The sequence below is a fragment of the Schistocerca piceifrons genome, chromosome 2, assembly GCF_021461385.2.
Source record: "Schistocerca piceifrons isolate TAMUIC-IGC-003096 chromosome 2, iqSchPice1.1, whole genome shotgun sequence".
In the NCBI taxonomy this organism is placed as follows: domain Eukaryota; kingdom Metazoa; phylum Arthropoda; class Insecta; order Orthoptera; family Acrididae; genus Schistocerca; species Schistocerca piceifrons.
Genome location: NC_060139.1, coordinates 658,192,719 through 658,205,655, shown reverse-complemented (window position 1 = coordinate 658,205,655; position 12,937 = coordinate 658,192,719). Strand labels below are relative to the sequence as shown.

The 12,937-nt window shown below is 42.9% G+C and overlaps 1 protein-coding gene across 1 annotated transcript in view; it reads left to right on the top strand.

Annotated features, from left to right (window-relative positions):
* Positions 1 to 4,816: 4,816 nt before the first annotated feature.
* LOC124774984 (protein takeout-like) overlaps positions 4,817 to 12,937 on the top strand; it is a 74,697-nt gene continuing 66,576 nt past the window's right edge. Inside the window, exon 1 of the mRNA XM_047249728.1 lies at positions 4,817 to 4,925. Within this exon, the coding sequence (XP_047105684.1) occupies positions 4,856 to 4,925 (70 nt within the window). The 5' untranslated portion in view covers positions 4,817 to 4,855. The remainder of the gene's footprint in view (positions 4,926 to 12,937) is intronic.

Below are 12,937 nucleotides of genomic sequence, written 5' to 3'. Positions count from 1 at the left end.
CTAACAGTCATTTCTGATTAGGCATACAGAGAGTGATATACCTCGATTTTAGACAGTATAAGTTAGCAAATATCAACTTTAAATCGCATAACGCAAACATTTTTAACGGACGCGAATTCCTACCCAGCATCTATTGTCCCTGTTAACGAACTACGAGAGGTCTTAAATACTGCTTCTTCACAAGTAACTTACTTGCAGAGAAAACGAAAGTTAAATATGGGTTTGTTGCACCAGCAGCGACATGTGAGCATGTTTGAACAAGAAATAATATGACGAAGAATTCAGTGCTGACTGGGAACAGAGCTCCACACATATCGTTGTTGACTACACACAAAGAGACGTCAGCTACCGAATTTTTCTCCAGCTCGGAATAACATCTTGAACTTACAGTGATGTCGCAAATAGTTCTGTGTCTCACTGGGAGTTAAAAACGTCACATATCGTTAGTGTTGACAACGAGTGAAAATACATTAAAAATCAAAATTATTATCCACCAGCAGATAGGTGTTCTCATGCTAGAGCTTGATAATACATAATGAAATCTTTAGTGCCGGGCCAGTATTCGAACCCATTCACGCGCAATATGTGGAGATGTTGAGGAACCTACAGTTTTGAACAAACAACAAATTTTAGCCGAGCAGTATTGTCACGAAGGGATCAAATTCCGCGTTAAGGACGGTCTGGGTTGCATTCCCAGTTCAGAACCAATTTTATCGACATACAGATGCTCAGATAAAAGATGGAATAAGTGTCCTGTGAGCCTAAATAGCGTTTGTTTCGTCACTAGAAATAAATAACTAGTATAAGAAAGGTTACTGGTGACAGAATTTCTACATGTCGTCACTCCAGACTTTATTGTGGTTCAACCTAACGTCTACTTGGTAGAGAAGAAATATCATTTTTAATGTTAATTTCAGACCACAATGTCATTGTATCTTCTTCACTTGGTGTAGCCAGAAGAGTATGGAATCTGTCTCTCCCTATCTAAACTCATTGACAGAAGTTGCAGTCGAACCCAGACCATAGATATACAAACATATCATCAGTCCAACAGACCACCAAACCCTCTTCTCTGTGGCTCATTCTTCTATCGTAACGCCGTTGCACCACACTGGTTGAGAATTCTGACACACAGGCTCCCTGGGCAGTGCTACATCATACTGACAACCCGACAGCCTGACAGTTACTTTTACCTGATTTTTTTAATCATTATAATCAGTAGAAGCACATTACTGTTGTCAGTATGATGTAGCACTGCCCCGGGCCAGTAACGATAAAGGGCCCGTTTAGGTCAGTCATACTGTATACAGAAGTGGAAGAGAGAGCACCACTAAATTCTACAAACCGTATGCATTGCATACCCACAGAAATTACTGTTACAGTGTACTTATGGAGCCAAATGAGTGAACTGCATATTTTCCGATGAGAAAGAGCACTGCCAAACAGTCTTCGCTGCGTTAGGTTACTTAATCTGGTGTCACTCTGAGCTAGAATTTATGGTCAGCGACTAAGCGTAAGGACAATGAGTCGGATGCGGGTTTTGCAACTGTGAAATACTTTCCTACTTTATAGAAGCGAATATCAAATTTGAACTAATATTGCGAAAATTTCAGTCAGTTTCAGCACATTTTGTAAGATGTAGTACAATGTATAATGTAATGTTCGGATGCAGTATTACTAGTGTCCTGCTTGACAGTGACAAGTCATTTACGTTGCAAAGCCATATGAGGTGGAACGAGCACGTGAGAACTGTGATACGGAAGGCTAATGGTCGACTTCGGTTTATTGGGAGAATTTTAGGAAAGAGTGGATCACTAGTAAAGGAGACCGCACATAGGACGCTGATGCGATCCATTCTTGGCTACTGCTCGAGTGTTTGGGATCCGTACTAGGTCGGATTGAAGGAAGACGTCGCAGCAATTCAGAAGAGGGCTGCTTGTTTTGTTGCCGGTGCGTTCTAACGACACGTGTTACGGAGATGCTTCGGAAACTCAAATGGGAATCCCTGGAGGGAAGGCGACATTCTTTCCGAGAAACACTATTGAGCAAATTTAGAGAACCGCTATTTGAAGCTGACTACCGAACGATTCTACTGCCGCCAACATACCGGGTGATCAAAAAGTGAGTATAAACTTGAAAACTTAATAAACCACGGAACAATGTAGATAGTGAGGTAAAAATTGACACAAATGCTTGGAATGACATGGGGTTTTATTAGAAACAAAAAAAAAAAACTTCACAAAATGTCCGACAGATGGCGCTGGACAGCAAAACGAATATGGGCTACCGAAAATCCTAGAACTGTCGTGGAAACTCCATTGCACGACGAGAAAGTCACGGTACGGGTTGGATCTACCACATCTACCGTTATCGGGCCTTTTTTCTTCGAGGAAATGCGTGATTCTGGCTTTGTAACTGCTACCGTGATGGATGAGAGGTACGCCGATATGTTACAGAATCGCATCATCCCCAGCCTGGCTGATAAACGCCCGCTGGAACGTACGATGTTTATGCAGGATGGCGCTCCACCCCATATTGCAAGACGCGTGAAACATCTCTTGCGCTCGTCGTTTGGTGATGATCGTGTGCTCAGCCGCCACTTTCGTCATGCTTGGCCTCCCACGTCCCCAGACCTCAGTCCGTGCGATTATTGGCTTTGGGGTTACCTGAAGTCGCAAGTGTATCGTGATCGACCGACATCTCTAGGGATGCTGAAAGACAACATCCGACGCCACTGCCTCACCATAACTGCGGACATGCTTTACAGTGCTGTTCACAACATTATTCCTCGACTACAACTATTGTTGAGGAATGATGGTGGACATATTGAGCATTTCCTGTAGAGAACATCATCTTTGCTTTGTCTTACTTTGTTATGCTAATTATTGCTATTCTGATCAGATGAGGCGCCATCGGTCGGACATTTTTTGAACTTTTGTATTTTTTTTTGGTTCTAATAAAACCCCATGTCATTCCAAGCATGTGTGTCAATTTGTACCTCTCTATCTACATTATTCCGTGATTTATTCAGTTCTCAAATTTATACTGACTTTTTGATCACCCTGTACATTGCGCGTAAGGACCACGAAGATAAGAGAAATAAGGGCTCATAAGGAGGCATATAAACAGTCGTTTTTCCCTCGCTCTATTTGCGAGTGGAAGAGGAAAGGAAATGACAGATGGTGGTGGTACGGCATACCCTCCGCCACGCACCGTACGGTGGCTTGCGGAGTATATGTATGATGTAGATGCAGAAATGGTACGTTCATTCTGTCAATGATGGTATTTGCAGTTAACTGTAACTGCAACTAATGTAAATAAAAAAAGTACACAATAATGTGATTTTCTTCCTATTGTCTCCTTAAGCTGACTTACCGACCCCAAATTGTTCAGTGCAGCAACCTCTACGTCCTGTTAAACTTTTGCACGCTCTTTCGGAAACTCCCTGTGAATTTCTTGACTCGAAATAAATTGTCGGAAAATGAAGACATGAAATCAAGAACTGACTGACTGGGTTATAACTGATAGTATCGATTGCTTAAAATTTTTATTTTATTTCGTAATGATGGCGTGTTTTCGTTGGTCCGCATATGATGGGACACAGTTTTGTTGGTCCATGATATGAAATGACACGTACAGAGGGCGCGCTTTCATTGGTTCATTTGATTGATATGGTATTTCGAACAGCAGGAATAGCCACGTGCAGGACGAGGAAAATTCTCACGCTGTAGTAGAGTCACGCCATCAAATAGGTTTGGCTGTGAATATCTGAGCTGGCATTGTAGGCGACGATCTCATTGGGCCATTCTTTTACCTGGCCGCCTGAATGGGCACCTGTACCTGAGCTTCGTGCGATGGTTCAAATGGTTCAAATGGCTCTGAGCACTATGGGACTTAACTTCTGAGGTCATCAGTCCCCTAGAACTTAGAACTACTTAAACCTAACTAACCTAATGACATCACACACATCCATGCCCGAGGTAGGATTCGAACGTGCGACCGTAGCGGTCGCGCGGTTCCAGATTGTTGGGCCTAGAACCGCTCGGCCACCCCGGCCGGCGACACGATGGTAATTGCTTTGGTCTGGCATATGACAAGCCTGATAGTGAGGAGATCCCTTCATAGGTCCGTCATACAGCGAGCCTCGTAATAAGAACACATTATGGTCCCCATAGTGAGGGAACACTTACAGTGGTCCGCCATATGACGAGCCTCGTAGTGAGGACACGCTTCACTGGCCCATCATGTGGCAGGCCTCGAAATAGGCAACTTGCATTGGTCCACTGTATGACAGGTCTCATAGTGGTGATGATGATGATGGGTCTGAAAGGAATAAACGTCGTGGTTACAAGTTGTGGGACAAGGGGGCCGATGTCATAGTGAGGGAACACTTAACATTGGCCGTCATCTCGCGTCTAAAGGTTTCAAGATATCTGTTATTCATTGCACCAAGCAGAATTTTTTTCCAAGTGTTTGCCATCGTCCAACGGGGATACTTTTCACTGGATAACAGCTCTGCCAGTGTACAGGTAGTAGGGGAGGATTAATAATTACGTCAGTGGGAGAAGTGTACTGTATCGTCGGACATGTCTGTTGGTTAATGGGGACTAGTTTCCCTGAAATTTCGGTACTCAAAGTCTGTTGTGCTGCAACGTGATGGAAGCAAACATTTCGAAGGTACTGGTGAAAAAAATATGGGTAAAGGTGGTGTTTCCGAGAAGAGAGGTTGACGCAGAGGCTGTCAGACGACGAGGAGGGAGGTACGTGAGGTTTTACGTAAGGCGGCGCTATAAAAGGCGGCGCGCGGCCTTGGCGGCCAGCAGTCAGCACCTGCGGTCTCCAGAAGCTCTCCAGCATGGCCCGCGCCTGGACCCTGCTCGCCGTAGCCGCCGCGGTCGTCTGCGCCGCTCGCGCCGCACACCTGCGTGAGTACCGCAGCACCTGCGGCCGTCCCGATCTGTACGCCTCGTTCACACGAGGATGTAGGAAATTGGCAGACACACGACTGCAGCGGATGACAGTTTGTGGTTTCTTAGACCAGTTGTTGGCGGGTTCATTAATCTAAATTTAGATCGTCAGATGGCTTGAGCAGTCCACCCGCTAACGTTACGGGCACACGGCCGCTCTCTCCGGAATTTCAACTTTGGGATGTGCTTCGTACAGGTCTAATGGGTGTCTTGTGAAGCACTATATTCGAAAGACCGCCCCTCTGCCTTCATGCGACCCCTTGTGTGGTGCGCCCCTAAGCCTCGACCGTTGTCCACCTCTGCGAGGGGCTTTCTGGGAGACCTAGAATTGAAGAGGATATTCTCTTGCATGTCATGCACTATTTTAACATATTTTAACCTATTTAACCTTAATTATGCATCCTTCGTGGACTCACAATTTAATATGCAAATGGAGACAGGACATACGTTCTCAAACCAGGTAGTGCTTTCGTTTTTAGAAATAAATAATTTTTCAACTATGTCATTGACGATTCACAGACATGTTTGCAGTAGTCACGACCATTCTCTTCTAACTGTGAACTAGAATTTACACCGGAAATAATTGAAGAGAACGAGCATATCGTGGCAGCACTACGACAGTTGCGTTACGGTTTTTAGGGGACCAACAATCGTCCCGCAGGGTTCAACACTATATGTATAGTTAGAACGGCGATGCAGAGCTTAGATATTCAGAGATACTTATTTTTTATGGTTAGGGTACTGTTTTTGACGAAGCAAGCTAAATGGTGGAACTTTCTGGCAGTTTAAAACGGTGTATCGGACCGAGACTCGAACTCGGGACCTTCGTCTTCCGCGAGCAAGTGCTCTACCATCTGAGCTACCCTAGCACGACTCAGGACCCGTCCTCAGAGCTCTACACCCGCCAGTACCTGGTCTCCTACCTTCCAAACTTCATTGAAGTTCTTCTCTCAACGCACACATCGCTGCAGAGTAAAAATTTCATTCTGGAAACATTCCGCAGGCTGTGGCTAAGCCGGTAGCTGAGTGTGTTCGGTCAGAGGGCTGATTTTCCTCTGTAATAAATAAGTAAAAGAATCAACGATCAGTTTGAACGGATTTCATGTGACGTCCGTCCAGACCAAACGAAGCACACTCCGCTGCAGAGTGAAAATTTCATTCAAGCTAAATGGTGCAGGAAAAGAAAAAATTATGAGTCAGAATTGGTACGTAAGCCTGCAATGCATGGAGCTAGTGTACTTGACGACATAATTGCAGCTCCAGTCCTTTTTAAAATTAATCCAAAACTTCGCACAGACTTCGGCTGACGCTTCCCGCTGGCTTCTCATTACAACTGAAGATGAAATTTAAAAGCAGTACACTAATTTCCGACCACCTGCAGAAAATCTATTATTTACAGTCTTTTTATTAGCAACTAGGAATATTTAAGTTTGTATTTAGGAATTTTTCGTCGGTACTTGGAAGAATATTTACATATTAAAAACCTAAATACATAACATTAATGTTCCATAGTAATATTTGTTTTATATTTCGTTATGAACCGGCTTTCAAGGCCACACTCAGACAACTTAATCTGCAAAGCCGAAAACCGATTCATAGCGAACTATAAAATAAACATTATTGTGGAACATTAATACTGTCTATTTGAGTATTTAATTTACGTTAATACTTGTTACGTATTTTAATAACTGATATTTGGTGGTATCTGCAGTGACATATGCGAAGCAATTACACCGTTTTATTAACGTACGTATTAGGAATAGTATGGTAATAAAACACGATTAATAAAATGTGTTTTATGCATACAACCTGTGACATAAGTTACTAGATAAAGTTTGCTAGAGCCTGATCACGAGAAAAAGATTTTATTTACTCGGTTATTACATTAAAAAATCTGTAACATAACATCAATACATCAGCCATGTAATTGCAACTGAAACGAACATAACCAACGAGGATGGTCCGGTCTTTACTATGTTTTTAGTTTCAATCAGGATAGTAGACACATATTTTTCTACTTTCAAGGAAATTCATCATGTTGTTCCTTTTCAATAAAAAGGAATGCAAAGTTTGTGATTATTCGGTCGTTTCCAAATATATCTTTTTTTCGAGTCCCCGTTTATATTTTTGAGTACTACGGCAATCTTTTACCGGTCATACTTCTTTTCCTTCTGCATTTGGTCTGCGGGTCTCTTGGAATCGACAAGCACCGATGACATGTAGCGTATATTCTAATATCACCAGCACTATGTTCTCTGCGTCCCTCAAGCAGTTCACATCAGCAGCGAAAGTAGTTCGCAATCAAGATAGCTGGTGAGAGGATGTGAACTTCCTACCACGGTTCGCTGAAAGACAAACAGCCAGCAGAAGACGGGCTAGCACCAGCGTATGTGACCCAGTGTGACAGAATGCAGTTCGCTAGCGCTCGCCTACCATTTGCAAATGGTTCAAATGGCTCTAAGCACTAAGGGCTTAACATCTGAGGTCTTCAGTCCCCTAGAAGTTAGAACTACTTAAACCTAACTAACCTAATGACATTACACACATCCGTGCCCGAAGCAAGATTCGAACCTGCGACCGTAGCATCAGCGCGGTTCCGTACTGAAGAGCCTAGAACCGCTCGGCCACAGCATACTGTTTGCACCAGCGACAATTCTCGTTCTCTGGTACTCCGGTGTAGGCCAGGCTTCACAATTAGCCTTTTTGCGCACCAAATGTCTGATGTGATAATGACGTTTTGCGCGCAGGCTATGTAGGCTCAGCCCTTGCGGTCGCACCACAAAAATTGGAAATAAAAAATGTGTTTGTGGGCCCTCGTAAAACACGTAGATATAATTAGGCCTATTTTTTGTGGGCCTATTCTGCTGAATTTTTCGATGTACACCCGATGTGAATGTAAAATGTAATGGCGTATGGCACGATATGCTGGAAGACTCCGAACGACAAGCTGAGTCTCCTAATTGGTAAGGTTTTTGTTATCCTTCGTGTGCACTGTCACCTTTCCTTCGCGAAGTGTGAGATTTGTGTGTTAAGTGTATTTGAGACATGTAGACGACTGTAATGGGTGTATGTGTAATGTGTTGTCATGTTTGCGTTGTGTGATGATTAGAGAAAGGAGAGGATGAAACCAGTACGCGCCGGCCCTTGTGGTCGAGCGGTTCTAGGTGCTTCAATCCGGAACCGCGTTGCTGCTACGGTCGCAGGTTCGAATCCTGCCTCGGGCATGGATGTGTGTGATCTCCTTAGGTTTGTTAGGTTTAAGTGGTTCTAAGTCTAAGCGAGTGATGACATCAAAGACCTATAGTGCTTAGAGCCATTTGAACCAAACCGGTACGAGCACATTGCCTACTCCTCTCGAATAACATCTAGGGGACCATAAACTCATTCCATAAGACACAGCAGAGAGGTTTGGAATTTAATCCACGACATTGGCGCAAAGTCTGGCGATCAGGAACTTTATGTCACCATCCCTCCTCCCCTTCGCCGGAAAAAAGCGGAATATTATAAATTTAAACTTTCACGACCGGAGAAGCACCTTCCCGGTGCTGAAGAATTTGTGTACGAGTCTTCGATCGTGGGATGATAGCACGGCGGACGACGGCAGTCGACAACGGCCAATTGCGCTCGTGTATTCTGAAGATGTGACGTCACGCCGTTGCGCGGGAGCACTCGTAAAAGGAATTTTGTTGCAGTCAGGAGCGCGCCTGCGTGTGAACCGGACACTCAGAGAAGCAACGATTCCCCTTGAAAATGTCCTCCGCAGACGGGAAGGAAAACGTTGGGTTTTAATGTTAAGCCCATTCGGCCACGGTGTAATGTCCGGAACATTTTACATTTCCCCGTCCAAGTGCCAGTCACGCCCGTCGTCGCTTAACTTCGGTTATCAGACGGGAAATGGTGGAATCAACGAGGCAAGGCCATTGGCACTTGATATGAATGAAGTTGGCGGCGCCTAGTAAAACGTGTGTCAGTTAGTTTAAGGAGAGTTTCAAAGAATGATTAACGACATTTCGTCGGTTTTCAAGTGAGTTCGACTCTTGGGAAAACGATTCCTCCCATACCTCATTCCTTCTGGCTAGGACCAATAAAAATGTTTACTTCCTGTGGTCTGCTGAGGATTCTTGAGCTCTGGAAGCTGGGGAAAACCATTTTCAGACAACTTTATTCGTTAATGAGATACTGCGAGAATGTACTGTATATTAATTTAAGATAAGTAAAATTTGCTTGACTTTCACATTCCTTTTGTTCTCTTGCACTTGCCTAACAAGCATGCTTGCTTATAATTACAAATGTTATTTTTAGGTGGTACAGTCTGGAACCGAGCGATCGCTACGGTCGCAGGTTCGAATCCTGCCTCGGGAATGGATGTGTGTGATGTCCTTAGGTTAGTTAGGTTTAAGTAGTTGTAAGTTCTATGCGACTGATGACCTCAGAAGTTAAGTCCCATAGTGCTCAGAGCCATTTGAACCATTTTGTTATTTTTAAGACTGAAATACTGATTTTACGTAGATTTGACCCTCAACACTTTACTCTTTTTTTTAATGAAGTTGTTCATTGCGATGTTAATAACTCTCGCTGTATGCCTTAATGAATGCAGTTCTTTGCTTTTTTCTATCATCAATTCGTTAAATCATAAAATCTTGCAGCAAAATTGTATATAGTTAAATCAACGGTCGAAGTGATCTCGTACTCCCAGGAAATAAGTTCAGGGGAGCAAATGCAAGAATCCTACATCGCCGTCCTGAGCAATCTGCTGGTAGAAACTGTTGCCCTCCCCCGACCTGTTATGAAGTATCAAGTGTCTTTCTGTGTCCTCTGTGTGAGTGTCATGGGTGCGTGTGCAGTGTAGTATTTTGCATCTATTTTTGTTGTAGTTCTTCTTCTCTAATTGGCGTACTGAGATTGGCGTACTGAGACCCACAAAATACGGATCATAGGTGTCGAATCATGTCTCGGTAACCAAAAGAGTGAACAACGCCTCGACTTATGTTTCGGTCAGGACGCCGTTACAAAATGCTAATTTAGTTGAGGAACACGGAATAACACAAGAACTTCAACATTCATCAAGATGATTTCTTATGTGGGTTTGTGGGCGCAATAAGTCAACTGTTACTTTCACGCTTTCTACATAGGCGAAGCAAAGGATCTTGGTTCTTGGAATTTAGCTAGTAGGTTTCCGAGAGATATTAAGCATCTTTCTTTGAATGCCTGTCATTTCCTATTTTTCAACTTACGGCCTCGATGCCCTGAAATGAACCGCAAATAATTAGGCAGTATTTCAGTATACGCTGTAAAAATGTCCTTTAAACAATGTGCGTCACAGCCGAACTGCAGTTTCCAACTGGTAAATCGGAGGGGCTTGCTTTACCTGCAACTGAACCTATCTAATGGGTTCATTTCACATCACCACTCGCAGTTTTTTGTCTATTCTTACCGACTCGAGTATGAATCTAGAACTTTTAGTGACAGTATAGAACTCAAATTAATTTATAGTGGCATTTCCGAAAATGTAGTTCATCAGCAACATGAACAGTAGCGACATAGCCACACTTCCCTGGAGCACACATCTAAAATAACGTGCTGCGTTCTGCTCATGAAAGGTCCTCATTCCGGTTGCTAACTGAACTGAGTGTTTGGCAGTGCAGCACAGGGCAGAAAGTATTAAAATAAGCAAACTCCTCAAAAGCATCTTTGTGATATTCTGCCCAAGAGGGATTTGAATTTATGATACGGTATCTGACTCATTCATTAACCCTATCGTGCCCCTCACCACCACCACTATGATCATTGTCATAAGCGGAAATGAGCCTTCATACTTCCGTTGTCGTACTGGCTTAGCATTTTGCAAAGTCTTTGGGATTGCCCATTCCGTCAATACGCTTTACTCTCCGAATGCTTAAACACTATATAGAACCTGTTCATGGGATGTCTGCTGAATCGAACAGCCGGTTTTGTAAACCTTTTACGTTGTTGTTCCTTTCTAACAACTTTGCTGTCCAGTATAGCTAGCTTAAAGTGTAAGTTTTGTGCATTTCATCCTAGCTTTCAGCATTTCTCAGAAGTTGTCGTTTTGACATTTTTTCCAGTGAGCTGTTAATGGCACGATGGAAGGCACAGGTGGTCGTCAGAATATTCGAACATCGCTTTACCACAGCGGGTGATATAGTGTCTCGTTGCAATATAAGTGTGACATTTTTCGTCATCGTCATGTACTGTTTAGTCATCTAAATGTTGTGCCAACGAGACATACTCGTTGTTGTGGCAATACGTTATTTATTATCTGGCTGCAAGCTGAATATTTATCCGTCAAGCATACCTCCTGAACAGACTAAGAAAATGCATTTTACTCTTGTGTTATTTATTTGGGGAGATCAGAGAAGGGACTAAAATTGCAACATGTGATCTACAATAAGAACGAATTTCATTAAATAGCATGGAGCTGAGTTCTTCCATATTTGTGCGACACACAATGCAATTGATCTAACAAATAAACCGTTTATGCACTGCACCAGTTACGAACGCTCCGCTGATATTGCTAACTGTCTTTTGAAAGCACATTAATCAAGTTTTTACTGGAAAAATCAAAGTAGCTGCATTTAACTTAGCTGACGGTACACTAAAACTTAACTGAGCAAAAACGACTCAGGGATATTAGAGTACAGTAACAACTATCGTAAAGCCACAATAAACAATTATTTTTAAACTATTTATTTTTCAGTGTAGTCTCTCTCAAACATCCATTCGTCCGGAGGGGTTACCTGTTTTTCATTCTATCGGATAAGTAGGTTTAGGCAGACTCTGAAGACAGGGGTCTACACCAAGTATTAATGCGGCCCAAGAAGTGAGCATCAATTACACGACCAGAAAAAAATAGATAAAATAAGAAAATCCATGAAATTTCGTTTATGTAAAGTTATGATTTTCAATTTGAAACTCCCGCCACACGATGCTATTCTCTCCTCATTTGATGAAATTTCTCCCCACTAAATACCAAGTTAGGGGATTGGAATAAAAAAAGTAGAGAAAAACCATGGGAATAATCAGAGATGAGAAACGAATTAACTCCCATGGTTTCTGCTCATACTGAAGAAGTTAGCACAGTGACTATGGCTCGGTACCCCTATTCGGGAGGAGTGGGATTCAAATCCCAGTCCGGCCATTCAGATTTATCTTTCCGTTGACCTGAATTCCATAAACTGCGTAAAGCGAATGCCGTGATGGTTTCCCATCTTTGTCCTCTCCAAGATGTTATCAGTCTCTAACAACATTGCCGTGATCGGGACGTGAATCATCAGCGTTGTTTTCTGCCTTAGCTAGTGTGTTATTTTGATGAAAGAAAACTATCAACAAAAGCGTTGATTAGCTAACAGCTAAAATTAAAAATTTCAAATGAGAGTATTTTGCCTTTGCAGAACCCGTTACTTGCATTTTCAGTAGTCACCAACTTCAAGCTTTTTGGTGGTGTTTGTTTCAGGCATGTTGGTTGGAACATGACCTAATAACACGCCGCGTGAAACGGACACCACCAAGGAGGCAAATACCGGCTCTGGAAGCCTGCATTGTGTGATTAAACTTCATGGTTCTTGTGGCGTTCCTAGTCTGCGTGCATTTAGTCGGATAGAAAAGTCTGCTGCGACACGGAAATTAGCCGTCATCGGTGATCGGTGTACAAGCGAGATAGGTTAAGGCTGACAAGTGCAAAAGCAGTTGGCCTCCATCAGGACTTAGTTTCGAACCATCTGACGGAGAAATTACCATGCATCTGAACTATGTATGTGAGTTTCTTGGAAGTGAACGTAAACTAATGCTATGAGTGTACGTTTTTTTCACCCACTTCTACAGTTGACGCCTATGACGAAAAACAAATCCCATATGAAACTTGTTACCTCTTTTTCTCTTCTTTGACGTTATGCCGCCTCACAGGTTTAATACCCGAAGAACCTTTTATCTTCTTCCTTTTCATCTAGCAT